General features: G+C 42.3%; 1 protein-coding gene across 14 annotated transcripts in view; it reads right to left on the bottom strand.

Annotated features, from left to right (window-relative positions):
- plekha5 (pleckstrin homology domain containing, family A member 5) overlaps nucleotides 1–14,857 on the bottom strand; it is a 92,605-nt gene that overhangs the window by 8,434 nt on the left and 69,314 nt on the right. For 8 of the 14 annotated variants that reach the window (XM_029247313.1, XM_029247317.1, XM_029247314.1 and 5 more), the window contains 11 exons: nucleotides 14,435–14,518; nucleotides 12,069–12,188; nucleotides 10,974–11,027; nucleotides 7,153–7,215; nucleotides 4,808–4,888; nucleotides 3,802–3,951; nucleotides 3,602–3,703; nucleotides 1,837–1,948; nucleotides 1,552–1,595; nucleotides 1,000–1,170; nucleotides 88–205 (listed from right to left, as the gene is read on the bottom strand). In XM_029247313.1, the coding sequence (XP_029103146.1) occupies nucleotides 88–205; nucleotides 1,000–1,170; nucleotides 1,552–1,595; nucleotides 1,837–1,948; nucleotides 3,602–3,703; nucleotides 3,802–3,951; nucleotides 4,808–4,888; nucleotides 7,153–7,215; nucleotides 10,974–11,027; nucleotides 12,069–12,188; nucleotides 14,435–14,518 (1,099 nt within the window). Of the gene's footprint in view, nucleotides 1–87; nucleotides 206–999; nucleotides 1,171–1,551; nucleotides 1,596–1,836; nucleotides 1,949–3,601; nucleotides 3,704–3,801; nucleotides 3,952–4,807; nucleotides 4,889–7,152; nucleotides 7,216–9,476; nucleotides 9,712–10,973; nucleotides 11,028–12,068; nucleotides 12,189–14,434; nucleotides 14,519–14,857 lie in introns of those variants that run through there. The other 6 variants (XM_029247320.1, XM_029247324.1, XM_029247323.1 and 3 more) reach the window with 5 other exon arrangements.

The raw sequence follows: 14,857 nt of genomic DNA, 5'->3' as shown, positions 1-14,857 counted from the left end.
AAGTTTCGATCATATTTATCCATGAGGAAACATGGCATTGCCTTTGAGACCGGCTCTTGGTTCAGAATTATGCCAAAACTGACACACCTTTAATGGACGGGTCTTTCTCCGCGGTCTGTTCGGACCGGTCTTCTCCATTGTTCTCGTCAACCTCGGCAACTGTTGTCAGCTCAGGTTCGCTCTTGTAAAGACGGTAGTCTGGCCCCTGCAGGAAGGGGAGTTAGGGGAGAGCACCTCAACAGGGGCACACAAAGGGGCAAGACTACAGCATATGGGATATTTTTCATTATACTGTATATATTACCGCGACACTGTATGGGACAAGCGGTTCATAAAGTGTGTGTGTGTGTATTTATTACATTTATCAGAGACCTCTCAATTCGGTGATGCCTCCTGTGGTCATTCTGAGAAGTGCACTTACCAAATGTAAAATATATTGAGCAGTCCAGGCTTCTGAGAGAAAGGTAAACCTTGTACCACATGGTTTAACATTTGCTTTTACATTTATCCATTTAGCAAATGCTCTTCTCCAAAGATATGTACATCAAAGAGAACAATAAAAAGGTAGCATGAAAGAATCAAGAGGTTTCTTAGCGCTACATGTTAGTCTCAAACACAAAATACACACTCTGCAGGCACATTTTCCAACATGGCAAACCATTCTAAAGGCAAATTATAAAAAATGAGCAACAAATGAAGAAAACGGAAATAATGCATTTACATAGCAACTGAATAACGCGATGGAACTGAACAACGGTGGCGATTTGGAGCAGGTGTTTAGAAGAATGGCAGAGTGAAAACACACGGTTTCGATGAAAACAGGACATGCCACATGACAGATGAAAATAAATTAATCAAAAATAAAAATTAAGCAAGGATGTAATAAATATAAATTCAAATCTAAAACAAGCCAAAAAATAAATGAAAAAATAATCAACCAAATGAGTTTCTGGCGATCAGGCATTGCACAACCAGATGGGTCAGAGGTCAGCGGCTTACGCTGTGCGTGCCGTTCCTCTGGCTGGCCTTGCGCTCTTCCAGCCGATGTAGCGGCTGGCGAGTCGTGTGCAGTTGGACGCCAGAGGAGGGCAATGGGGGTAGTGGAGGGGCCCGCTCGCTGATGCTGTACGACTGCGGGAGAGGGGGCCGCGGGGGCACCAGGTCCTCTTCCTATGGGCCGTAAAAAGGGTAAGGCGACTGTTCTACAGTCTGTTGCTGAGAAGCAGCTGACGAGGACATTGGTAGGGACAGACAGAGGGCTACACCCATTTACTCCAGACCCAACAGCCACGCAGGGCATCCTGGGAGAAATCAAGAGCTCTGCAGGCTACCGTACGTCAGGATGAGGGACCATGCAGCAGACAAGGGGTGTTCAATTCTTGTTCATTGGGCCACATCCTATGTTGGGACTCCATGGAATCTAATACAGTTAATGAAAGGAATATTTTCCTCTGGTGGAGGGACACAGATTTGAGTTTGTGTGTTTCTGTGTGTGTATGTATATAAAAATGTCTGCTCATGCATAATCTTGAGAGCATTTGAAAAACATACCTCACTCTTGTATATATTTGAAATTGGTCTGGAGTTCAAGAAACCTGAAAATAATAAAAGGATAATTTGTATGCTTTCCATTTTCCGTAAAATAGCATATGTGCAGAAAAAACAACATTTGCATTGGTGGATAAAGACATGTCAATAATGCCATTTACGTTGAAGAACAGTATAAATTACATACAAGTTAAACAGTAAATGTATGAGATACCTAAGCCACTGCAAAGGATTATTATTAGAACCAAGGACACATGTATACAGAGGCTTATACACGCAAAAACACACCTGTGCTCTCAGTGCTTCTCTGGGGCTTGTTCTTGCTCAGAGCCTCTGTGACGTCCTGAATCCTCCACAGCTCTTTCTGTATCTGCACGTGCTTCTGGGTGGGGGGCTCCGTCTGCATGCAGCGGGTGAAAGAATCACTAGTCAGAAAAGACTATATAGGGCTACACACATTTCATAAAAAGCCCAGCTAACCGTGGCCTGTGTGGCAGGCTTCATCATGCGCTGATTTGCAAACCATTAGACTGATCTGATCAATTAGGCTAGACAGCACAGAAATGGATAGCTAAACAGAACACAGAGAAAAACATTACTGATTCCGAGGGAAATTGCACAAGGTTACACCATACATACATACATACAACAGAACAGAAAGAGGACATTGTAATAAACACAGGAACAAACTTTGTAAAACAGAAAACTGCAAAAAATAAGAATAAGGGAGATAAAAAAAAAAAAAAAAAAAAAAAAAAAATAATTTAACTTAAAAAAAAAAAAAAAAAACCCCCTTGAAAGCTCAGTAACACTGGGGCAAATTGGTCAGTTCCACCCCGAGAACGAGGGCTCGTATAGAGTCTAATAGCTGCTGACAGCAGTGATCTCATCTAGAACTCCTTGGAGCAGCACAACTGGAGCAGTCTGTTGCTAAAGGTGCTCCTGTTTTTTCTTCTTTTAATTCAAGGGTGACATACACATTTCATATCAAGTGAAGCAGAACTACTTCTCAGTGGATCCGATCACACGTGTGTCCAATGGAGGAATAGGCAGGCAGTCACCCTAAGAGACCAAACTTCAAAAGGAATTTTAATTATGAGAGCAAGTGGAAAAAAAAACTCCCAGGAAACGGAAGAGAGTGAGAGAAATGTACTTGTTCAGGTGTGAAGTTATCGCTCATACTCTTGCCCTTCTGAAAACTTATTACTACACCCCAATTCTTTCAGACGAAGAGAGTGTGTTAAAGCGAACTGAGCTTGCCTGCGCGGGTGGGATAATTGCCTGTCGCTTCCTGGGGACAGACCTGTCTTTAGTGAAGGGCACAGAGGACACACCAATTTTGCATTCTTGCCAAAGGTTACAAAGAACCTAGCGGGGGCGTAAAGGCCTCTGAGAAAGGAGTTGAGATGTTACTGGGAAAACAAGGTGAGGTCCTTCAGATCTCATTAAGATCTCCCCTCCTGTGCACAGCTAATCAATCACACCCACTGACTTTTCTTCCCCGTCCTAACGGGCACCAATAGCCGCTTTTTAGACCTCCTGTACACAGCGGAGTATAACAATGCCAGAGCTGAACGCTTCCAAGGCTGATGGTATACAGGTGTGATTAGTGCCATGATCATTGACACCTTATATATCAGCTTTCATATGACTACCAAAATAAGTTTATAAAAAAAAAAACTTCCGCTTTACGAAAATACTTTTACCTGTACATTTATTCATCATCAAACACCCCCTCACCCCCAATGTGACATATAAGATATAACAAATTATTTTCACAAAAGAGGAGCAGCTTTCCATTGAGACATGTAACTACAGAGTCACTCAGTTTGTCCCACACAACCATTTTGCTGGTATACATTACACAATAACAAAGGCGTTTGTGACAAACGTCATCATGCAAGGTTATGGAGCAGCTAGAAACACATACCTCTGGACAATACAACAGAAATTCATTTTACTTTAAATTTACTAGATTTTCTTGCCTATTACAGTGCTTACAATGTGTCTCACATATCAAGGCCTGAATAGTAATTTTTGGGGCAGAATATACCTTTGGGCTCCCCAGAGCCTCCAACTGCTCCAGAAGGTTCTGTTTGGCCAGTGCAACTTCAGACTCCAGTTTATCGTAGGTTCTCCAGGACCGTTCCAGTTCCTGAGGGTTCAAAGGGAATGCGCAGTCACACATACATACACACACACACACACACACACACACACACACACACACACGCCGGACACGGGGTCACTTACAGCAGTGACACGGGTCAGCTCCCGGCAGGTGCTGAGCAGGCCACTCTGAAGCACATCCCTCTGCTGCACCACGCCCCGCACGGCTGCCGGATTGTCTGCGCTTAACTCGATCTCCTGGCTGGCAGACAGCAAGGCTGTCTCGAGGGTGTGCTGTAGGAAATTAGCATTAACATTTACTTATTTAGCTGACACTTTCCTCTGAAGTGACTTCCAATGTTAAGTTTCTTACAGTTGTTTACCCATTTATACAGGTGGGTAATTTTACTGTAGCAATTTTAGGGTAAATGCCTTTCTCAAGGGTACAGGCTGGAGGTAGAATCTGAACCTACAACCTTTGGGTCCAAGGGCACCAGCTCTAACCCTACCAACTGCCCCACACACATAGGGTCTCTTGGGTATCACCAACATGTACTGTACTGTGTGTTGCTGCAGACCAAACATTGTAGCCTATCATAGTGACCCCCATCAATAGAATTAATTTTTATAGAGCGTTCTTCTCACACAGTGGCACAGAACGCTTGAACACAGGCATAGAGCAAAGAAAGAAATACATCAGACAAGGAAACAAAGAAAGTACAGAATGAGTGTAATACATTATCAATGCTTTTATAAAGCTATAAGTATGCCTACTGGCCACAGAGGAAAGGAACAAAAAACTCCCAAAAGAAGGTTGAGGGAGAAAAAAACCTCATGGGGGTCCAAGTGCCAGTGGTTGCCCACTCCTCCTGGGGATTCTAGATTAAACAGGACTTCTGAACCAGATTACAGGTAATAATGGCATCCACTCAAGGGTCCCTATAAGAATATAAGATTTAAAGATAACCAAGTCAGAGTCCTCTCAGCCTTGGTCTTGTTCATGTATTGTACCAGCCACCATTTCCCAGAACTCCTCTTAAATGCTTTCAGATTCCCTTCTCTCCCACTGAGTGCAATGGATCAATCCAAAGCACAGTAATGACGGTGCCAGCGGAGGAGCGCAGTATGAACGGAGCTGAGGAGCAGACACCTTCTCCCGATGGAGCTGCTGCAGCTTCTCATCTTGTGCTTGCACCACCTTGTCTTGCTCACACAGCCGGCTCAGCTTGGCCTGAAAACACAGAGGTCAGAGGTCATAAGCTGCAGCTTGAAGTGACTCAGCGTTGCAGTGACTTTTCCCTTAGTCTGATGCCTCTCAGTTTAGTGTAAATCTCTTTGCTGCATTAAACGTGTCAGACAAATTAAATGGAATAAACGCTATGTAAAGAGGTCCTTTGAATTTTACAGGACTGCGTTTCTTGACGCAATACGTGGAGCAGTACATTACATGGGGTAAACATATTTCATCTTGATGCAGTACTGTGAGCCACTCAGCACCAGGACGCTGTTAAATGCAATATAGCACCACTGACCTCCACTTGGCGTGCACATCCACAATGGATATAACAAAACATAAGCAGTTGTTTGAAAGGGCAAAGACACCCCATTCCATTTCGTGCTTTTCCCTATGGGTTCCTATGTTGCTCTGCACACTCTGTACGGGGGGACAGTTGCCCTGATGGATACTTTGCTGCATTTACAAAATAACCCCCCAACTCAACCAAAGCTACCTAATGATATTTATAAAAGCACTTTTCATTGTAACTTTGAGAGTATAATTACCTAAAACATACAGATTAAAATCACCTAAAAAGTGGCTACGTGTGAGGAGATGGAAAGGAGTCCGTTTGTGCCGCTGTAATTACCACTGATTAGCAGGCTATATACAAGCTATTAATTGGACCACTTTAATTCTGGTCGACTTCATCATGGTTTCGTCTAAATGTTTCTCTTGTGGGCTTGCCGGAAATTTCAGCTAACAGGGAATGTCCTTTCAGGATTAATGCCAGTTGTAGTGTTCCTCCTTCTACAGCAGAGCTTTCACTAATTAGTTTATTGGTGCTAAAACTGCGCCACAGGGGATGCACATGTACTCTTACTGAGCAGTCCTACATAGATACCAGGCTATCCATATACATCTGCAGACAGCTTTTATATATAATGTATCAGAGAAAAACATCCATTTGAAGAAAAAGAGAAAAAAAAAAAAAAAAAAAAAAAAAAAAAACTTCTCACCATACAACGGGGCAGAGCTAAATACAGGTCTCTCTCACTATCTAAATGCTCAGTGTCTGAAAATTTGCTATAACAACTTGCAAAAGTTTATCCTTAAAATCACTATTTGAAACAAATACCAATTATAACAACTCTGCATCCGAAAAAACTTCCAAGTGCACACGAGCAAAAACATTTAAGGAAGTCCAGGTGGGAGGATAATGAGTGCACTGCAGCCATAGCTCAGCTATTCTCCCAAAAGGATGGCGTCTCATGCTCACTCACACGTGCACGCTCACCTTCACCTGCCACCAGCAGCAAAAGTGACTACAGCCTCCGTCTTCCTCCTATCACCAAATCTGACTCAAGCAAATCTTCAAATCAGTAAGTACTCATTTACTTGAAATCGCCTTGTCTGTAAATTTTGTTTTGCTAAGTGCTATTTGCAGCCATTACGTATTTTTAACATACTATTACATTGGTTACTTACATTACAGTACATGTTTGTTGTAGTTTAGAAGAAAAACTGTATTTGATACTGTACAGTATCATTGGGTACTTCACACAGACATTTACATTTATTCATTTAGCTGACACTTTTCTCCAAAGCAACTTACAATGTTAAGGTTACAATTATTTACCCATTTATACAGCTGGGTAATTCCCCGGTAATGTGTTCCTTCAGTGTCAACTATGTAAGTGATGTTTTAAATCTTTTATATTATGCAGAAATTTCTGGTGGATTGTTAAACAGGTAAGCATTTTAGTGATAATTTGGGAAATTTACATACACTCATTTAGCTGATGCTTTTCTCCAAAGCAACTTACAGTGATAAACTATCTACAATCATTTATCCATTTATACAGCTGGGTAATTTTTCTGGAACAATTCAAGGTAAGTGCCATACTCAAGGGTACTATAGTGAGAGGTGGAATTCAAACTTACAACCTTTGGGTCTAAAGGCAGCAGCTCTAAACACTACGCTACCTGCTACCCCAATAGGAAGTATGAAGATGGGCTAGGAATGCATTATTTATCCTGTATAAAATAATGGAATACAGGATAATGCTATCTGAAAATTAACAATTCAACACACTTTCAGGAATGAACTCAATTTGGATAATGAGAATAATTCCTGGTTGTATAATTCCACTGAATTAATTCAATCCATCACACATTTTCCTCACAAAGCATGTAGCCCAGAGTCCATTTATCTTCCATTACCTGCGCGCGCGCACGCACGCACGCACACGCATACACACACTTTGAGACAGACTTACATCGATGTCAAAATCCTCAGTCCTGTAGGTGTAGGAGTTCTCTCTGTAGTCCTCAGGTGACATCTAGGTGAGGAGGTGACAATCAGAGAGAAGTGCAAACACTGTATTTTACAGAATGCAAACAATAATCTGACACTAGCTAACCTTAGAACCAGCAGGCACACACCTCAGCAACTGTAGTTCACGTAGTCCTACGGAATTTCGTTACAACACTTAGGTGTTCCCCCCCCCTTTTAATTTTTTTTTTTAAAGTCAGAATCCTACTTTGTCTGAAGAGCCTCTGCTGTTATATTAATGGCAAGACAAACCTTCCTTATAAAGGTGGGAGACAAAGTGACTTCTTTTCCCCACTTTCGGCAGAGGCAATACTTCTGCTGACGTACCATTACTTATGGCAGTAGATATTCATTCAAATACTATAAACGGAGTAAAAGAGAAAAAAATACAATGAAAAAATACTGCTTTTCCTCTAGCTTTGAATGCCATGTCTTAAGTATAGCGTGACTTTCAGTGGTGCAGAAGGACAGTAAACAAGTACCACTCCGTCTGGTTTGCCCATGGGAGAGACACCCGTGACGTGTGATGTCAGCCCTCTAGAGTTACTGTACTTCAGGGTGAGCTTCAAAACACAGGAAGGGCAGAAAATTGAGCCAGCCAACCATCTGTGACCCATAAGTAGTACTTTTTATAACAAAACAAATTGAAAAATGGGCAAAACTGTATGGCTGCAGTGGCTCTTTACAGTTCAGTTGACAATATTTTAGAGGCTTCACTGTAGTTCACAACTTAAGGCTTAGGATAAACACACAAAGGGCCAATGGAATCCCTATGTGTACGGAATAATCAGACTGAATATCCAGAGATGCTCATCACAACAAACCAGAGTTCAAGAACAGGTCTTTCACACATTCTGAACAATACAGAAAAATACAATACAGTACACTGATAAAACTCTGCATCTTTATCAAGACACAATACCTTCATGTCACACACAGTCACCTGTTTGGTTTTTTGCTCTATATATATATTTTCTTTGCACAACATATATGTTGTGTACACAGACACATCATCTGAAACCGCTTATCCCATACGGGGTCGTGGGGAGCCGGAGCCTAACCCGGTGAAAGGCTGAATGGGGAGGGGACACACCCAGGACGGGATGCCAGTCTGTCGCAAGGCACCCCAAGCGGGACTCAACACCAGACCCACCAGAGAGTGGGACCCGGTTCAACCCACTGCGCCCCCCCACATATGTTACGTAATTGAAAACATATTCAAATTCTGAGATTTTTTTAAAGAAAAAAAACACACCTCGGGACAAAAAAATGAAAATGTGTTTACTATTTTATATGTAAAATCAATATGCACACTGGCAATAAACTGTACGTTGACACACACACACACACACACACACACACACACACACACACACACACACACACACACACACACCTTACAGTGCTAAGTACAAAGACACAAATGTGTCTGTCCAAGCATTTCGGCTACATTCCACAGTAAACATGCAGATGGCTTCCAGGTGGGCGTGTGCGTGTGTGGGCGTGTGTAAGCAGTCACAGGTGAAGATGGAGATGCTCTGGTCACGCACAGCATAGCCGCGGCATCACTTTTTCACCTGGGTTACAAAAGTGGCCGAAAGGCAGTGATGTCACAGTCATGGAAGCAGGGTCCCCCCGTGCACCCACATGTGCTGGCAGAGGCACAGGGCACAATACACACAGCTGCCACATGTACTTGGAGCAGGTGACTCCAACCTGGACAATTCTGCACATATAAAACCACTGCTGTGAACGTGCTTCCAGGGTGGATTCAGGTACCCACATCATCAAGGCTTGGCAGAAAATGCTGGGCAGTTGCTGAAATGTACACTTTCCCCAAGATTTACTAAAGAACTATTAATTTGTTCCTCACAAACCCTGTTCATTAGCAGACTGTACTTGTTTTGCTTGATAAATGCAGTCACGACAGTCACAGAGTTTTCCTGCAGTACAGAGATATCTGAGAGGCACTGGATGTTTAAGTGTGTTTATGTGGCTTTAGGAAGCCTTTCAAAAGATTATTCAGGAACAAAAATGTGATCTCAATAGTGACTCACATTCCACAGCAAGCAGGTAATACTCAATGATATTATCTGCTCCACACCGACAGTGGCAAAGCAAGGGTAAACAAAAGCAAACCCAACACACAGTTTGGCACATAGAAAAACCCATCAATGTCCATCAACGTTTAGTCCGTTGGACAATGTGGCATCTATCATAAGCCATGCCCACAATTCCAGCTATGACTGGAGAAAGCGATGGGTGACGTGCTTCGACAGAAACAGTGCGACGCTGAGAATGTCATGAAGACGACAGGAGAGCCCAGTGGGCCACTCAAAAAAACGGAAAGCAAAAAGAGGGGGACTTCTGGGTAGATGACAGAAATAATCAAAGCAAAGCCACATGTGTGTTATGACCTTACTTGCTGGTACAGTTGTGGCCGAGGCGCCGAGTTCTCAATCATAGTGTGAATCATGACGATTAAGGGCTCATTTTCTTTCATCTAGTTCAGATTGGAAGGAGCACAGAGTAGATGTCAGCTTGCAGGAGAACCAGAGTCCAGAGACAACATGCTGGCACTTACAGTGCTCCCCCTCTAAGGGCTGCGGCACAGCTGGATATAACCAGCACACTGCATGAGCACATTCACAGGTTCAGTCACCAAGCACAACAATAAATGTCATTGAACAAACAGAAGAATATTGTGTCCTTATTTATAACACCACGGTATATGTCACTTTGACCTCTGAGAGCCCAAGAAGTCAAATAATTCAGTGGAAAACATTCAATCCATACACACAACGGGAGACAGACTAAATTATGCAACTAAATGAGCAGCGGTAAGTCAGCTCTTTGGGGATTTCATTTGACAGATTATACCAAAATGACCTCTCCCACTGCTGACCCAGCCCTGCCAAAATTACTGTGCCCAGTCAAGCTCAGCTCAACCCAGAGTCTTTGAAATGTGACACCACGATAAATCAGGCATTTTATTGCACATCACAACTCACAGATCAGATAGAGACAGGAAGTGCCAATAAGTAATAACTGTGATACTGTACATTGCTGTTAAGAGTAGAGTTTATGATCATATAGCATTGATGTGCCTATGAACATGGTGTACTCTCAGACACAACACTGGCTAATAAACTTGTAAATTGTCACTTAATAGGGGGGAAAGCAGCTAGCTCTTATTCTCCTTTACAAATAAATTATGCACTAGCTTACTTTGTCTCATGTTTGAAATGAGCTTTTCAAAGCTTGGAACAGTCTGCAGATATGTCACTCAATGTGTTGAGCACTTTCCTTCTAACATGGATTTGCTTTTCAAACATCTTTGTAAAAATACCAGGTAAAATGGCTTACGGCAAAAAAGCCGTGAAGCTAACATGCACAAAGAAATCTGTAAAAGGTTGTTATGTAACAGATATGCATTGAGCAGTCAGAGCAGTGGGAGCATATAATGACATCTTTGGTGTTCACAACCAGGACTCTTTGAGGAACTGGGATCCTAAACTTTTTAATAGCTTTCTAACAGAAAATGAAAATTAAGCAATTTGCTTATTAATGTACAAGTTTAGTAGAGCAGAAGTACAGAATGTAACAAATAGTGGGGAAGATGAAAGTGTAAATACAGGGCAGAGACACCTTTGAAGATTTATTTACACCAACTGTTGCTCAAGGCATTTCACTGCAGAGATAAACCATCCAATACACATGTGAACAATGATCTCTCAAATTCTGGAAAACTGCTGGTTCTCCCACCTGGCTGTCCAAGTAGGCAAGGTTCCTCTGGAGATGATGGGAAAGAATCTCAGTCTATCATCAGCAGCATTTAGGAGAGAAGAGAAAAACAGTGAAGGAGCAGGAGCCAACAAGTACATGGGGGGGTTTAGATGAACACACAGGAGGCAAGCATTCCATCAGAATGGGAAACTGAGATTAACAGTAAATTAATACCAATGCTGTATGCAAACAAAAGATATCGCCCACTAAACCAGTGTCATATACACTGTCCGTGACCACACTCAGATCACAAGCCATGCAGCGGAACACACACAAAAAAATAAATAAATAAAAACAACATAGTATTTCCAAATCTGTTTTCAAAAAAACTTGGTAAGCACAAGACGTGCCAAAAGCAAAACAAGTTAAGGCAACTGCAAGAGACTCGGAAAACAAAAGATACGTGACAATGATTTTGCTTCAATCAATAAGCATGGCCAAATCCAGACAACAAAAGAAGTTTCAGAGAAATAACAAAAAAAGAGAATCCAAGACAACACTTTTCTAAAGAAGCCAACGAGTGTGCAGCAACTATTGACCCTTAAACAGTGAATCTCCTGAAGAGTTCAATTCCAATATGAATTTCAGTGTGAAGACAAGAAAAGGACTGACATGGTTTACATGACAAGTGTCTTTAGGAACCTCACCATCAGAAACACTATTACCTCATTTATTACCACAAGGGAGCTGCTGAGGTTCCTGAGGAAGCAAGGTACTTGTTACTGCTTCCTTACAGTGAAGCAAACCAGTAATTTATCATAAGTTCATGCAGAAAACCTTTTAAAATTTCAAACCCATAGCACTCTGGCTCTGGAGCCCACACTGTGCATTTTTTAATTTGACTACATGATTAAAAGTATTCAAGGGTTAATAGTCTTATATTCATTGTTAAATTATTTATATCTTTCTAACAGTCAAAAGGTAAGTGATGACAAAAAATAAAAACACACAAAAAAAGCCAGAGTTCCAAGTGCGCTGTGGGAGGTGAACCAAGGTCACTTGGCCATGGCACCCTTAGCTTCATCCCCCACCCACAGTGGCAACGTGGGGGGTGATGCACATGCGTCCTCTAACCTTCGGGTTGGCGGCATCAAGGCCCAGCTGCATGAGCTGTGCCACAGTGTGCTCCCGCAGGCTGTTGAGCTCCGCCTGCTGCCGCCGCAGCTTGATTAAAAGCAACGTAAGCTCCTCTGGCTGCAGGTGCAAGGGGGACACACCAGGTTAGCCACGGCCACCCAGGCTGCAGGGAGGGCGAAGGGACATGCTAAAGTGGGCCAATTGGATGACTCAGCTTGCCAGGGACAGACCTCAATGGAAATGTGACCCAGCTGGATTGGATCAGATTGGACAGGCTCTGTGAAGATGGCCCCCGTACAAAAAAAAAAAAAAAAATAAAATCACTTACTTTATTGGATATTTGAATGAAACCAACGGGCACCTTTGCAGACCGCATGCTTTTGTAGGCGCACTGGGTGAGATTACAGTCCGGAAATAACTGTCATTATCTTAAAAACTGAAATTTTAATTTTTGCAGCTGTGAACAAGGGTTTTTTTTGTTGGTGTTGTTTGCGGGGGACCTTCTGTGACTGACCCACAATGATGGCCAAACACAAGCACATGTTCTTCTAAATGCAAGCTGAGCAGTTTAATCTGAGAAAGGAGGTTTCACATGAACGCTGAAATGCCCCACAGCAGACAAGCTGGTTTCATCATCCTCATCAATCACTGGGGCTCAGAGCTGAAACACAACGTGGCAGAGCTGGGCCTGTATTGGCGGCCCATCGCAACAGCCACATGTGTTCCTAAACCAGTCAAGACAGCATTGTTTGCTGAACAGATGGATCCATTGTTTTGTTTTATTTCCGAGGCAATTTAACTCAATATTCACCTTCTATGAGGTGTGACTACATGTAGCTGGTCACACATCTGCTTTTCCTCAATTATGTTCAACATCACACCCTACAGAAAGCAAACTGTCATCGTATTTTTGCTCCTGTCACTACAGCACTTGGCACTTCCCCAAGAGTTAAATTTTCTCAGGAGTTCAATTTTAAATGCAAAATTCACAATCTATTGCTCAAGGTCTCTCAATCAGTATGTTAATAAAGACATTTATGTATAAGTTAAGCCACTTTCAAAGTGTTTCTCTGCCCTGGGATGAACTCTGCTGTACTGAATCCTACCAACCGTATATAAACTATTGTAGCTTCAAGCAAGTGATTAAGTAGATAATGTTCTCAACTGTTTTATTTTCCATACCAAAATACTTCATTCAAAATATGTGCAGAGGTGAAACATTAACAGCAACATTAGTCAATGTGAACAGGAAGCAAAACAAGTTAAAGGTGACAGATGCTTCCAGAGAGAAGAACTGGTCATAAAGTATGTTCATCCATCCATCTACTGGCCTTCACTTGACACACACATTCACATGCATCCAGATGAACATCTCTTTCAGCTGTCAATCAGAGGCTGGGGTATATGTCACAATGCGTGCCACTTTGTTAAAGTTCTTCAGCTATGTATGCCTTGTAAACTGCCTGTGTCAGTCAGGAGGACTTTGTGAAATGTTTGCATATCATACTGTTATTCCGGTATGGTGTCAGTCGGGTATGTAGATTTACTGCTCTCACAGCTTTTACTACTAAACAGCATCAATAGCCCATCACTGCTTTAACCAGGACAATCGATACCTTAACCATAAAAAGGAAGCCCTCAGCACCCACCCAGAACACAGCAGCCTGGCTATACCCTCCCGGGTTGCTTCTTCAACGGACAAGGTATGACAAAAGATCACTGAAATCTGACAGCATCTTTACTGACAGATTCATAACGTGTAACTGGTATTACCCGTACCATCTAGCTGGTTCTATAGGTACACTTGGAAAAACACTTTAACAAATTTATTTCTCATATTTCACAGTAAAAGCACCAGATGTTCAGTTTCATGACAAAGATTTAGTTTCAACATGTAGTGTAACATTCCCATTTAAGAAAAAGCCATTTCATTTCAGTTATGCTACGTTGTTGACAAAAGATGATTTGCATATTTCAGATAACTGTCCCAACTTCATTTAAAGGTTATATTGGTACCACTGAACAACTATGAAAGGAGTAAGCGTAATAAAAGCAAACAAAATTAACTAAAATGCATGATGGCATTCTAAGAATGAGCAAACCACTATGTGACAATATGCCACACTCTTACACACATCTGTTTTCAAACCACAGAACAACAATGTGTTATGCTGGAAAAGGGACCAAGAAGATCATGGAAGGACTGTTTTGGTTCTTTTCGACTGCAGGAAAACCACAGAAAATGCTGTGTTCAACCCAAGGAGTAAATGACAGGGTAGCTAGTACCAGAACCAAGGCAATGGTGGAAGACGGGCCGGGTGACAAGGTAGATGATGGGGCAGGAGTGACAATCAACCACTTACTGTCTTGCCTTGCAGGGACTGCGGGGTAACTGTCTGCATGGGGATCCCAGCTGGCATGGACCTGCGATCAGGTGGGTAGGCATACTGGCAGAGAGAGGATCATGGTCACACACAGCAGGCCTGAGCAGGCAGCCTCACCTCACTGCATTGTTCTGCATAGCGCCATTCTGAACTCTGTCTCAGTGAACAACGTCTTAAAAAGCAACAGAGGATTATGCAACATAGAGTTCTAGTAATAAACCTCATTCAATGAGATCACTTAATAATTGACATTTTACACATTTTTTTTGGATGACACACTTAGGAAGCCCAGTCGGTAGAAAGAGTAACCACTGAGAATTAAATTGAGAGCACTGGGACACCTTACTCTCCCTGTACTAGGTGCTAAACTGTGACATTAACTGAAACAGTTGAGCTAGTACT

This window comes from Scleropages formosus, chromosome 21 (assembly GCF_900964775.1).
Source record: "Scleropages formosus chromosome 21, fSclFor1.1, whole genome shotgun sequence".
Classification (NCBI taxonomy): domain Eukaryota; kingdom Metazoa; phylum Chordata; class Actinopteri; order Osteoglossiformes; family Osteoglossidae; genus Scleropages; species Scleropages formosus.
Note: the sequence above shows the minus strand (reverse complement) of the source record. Positions and strands in the feature narration are given on the sequence as shown.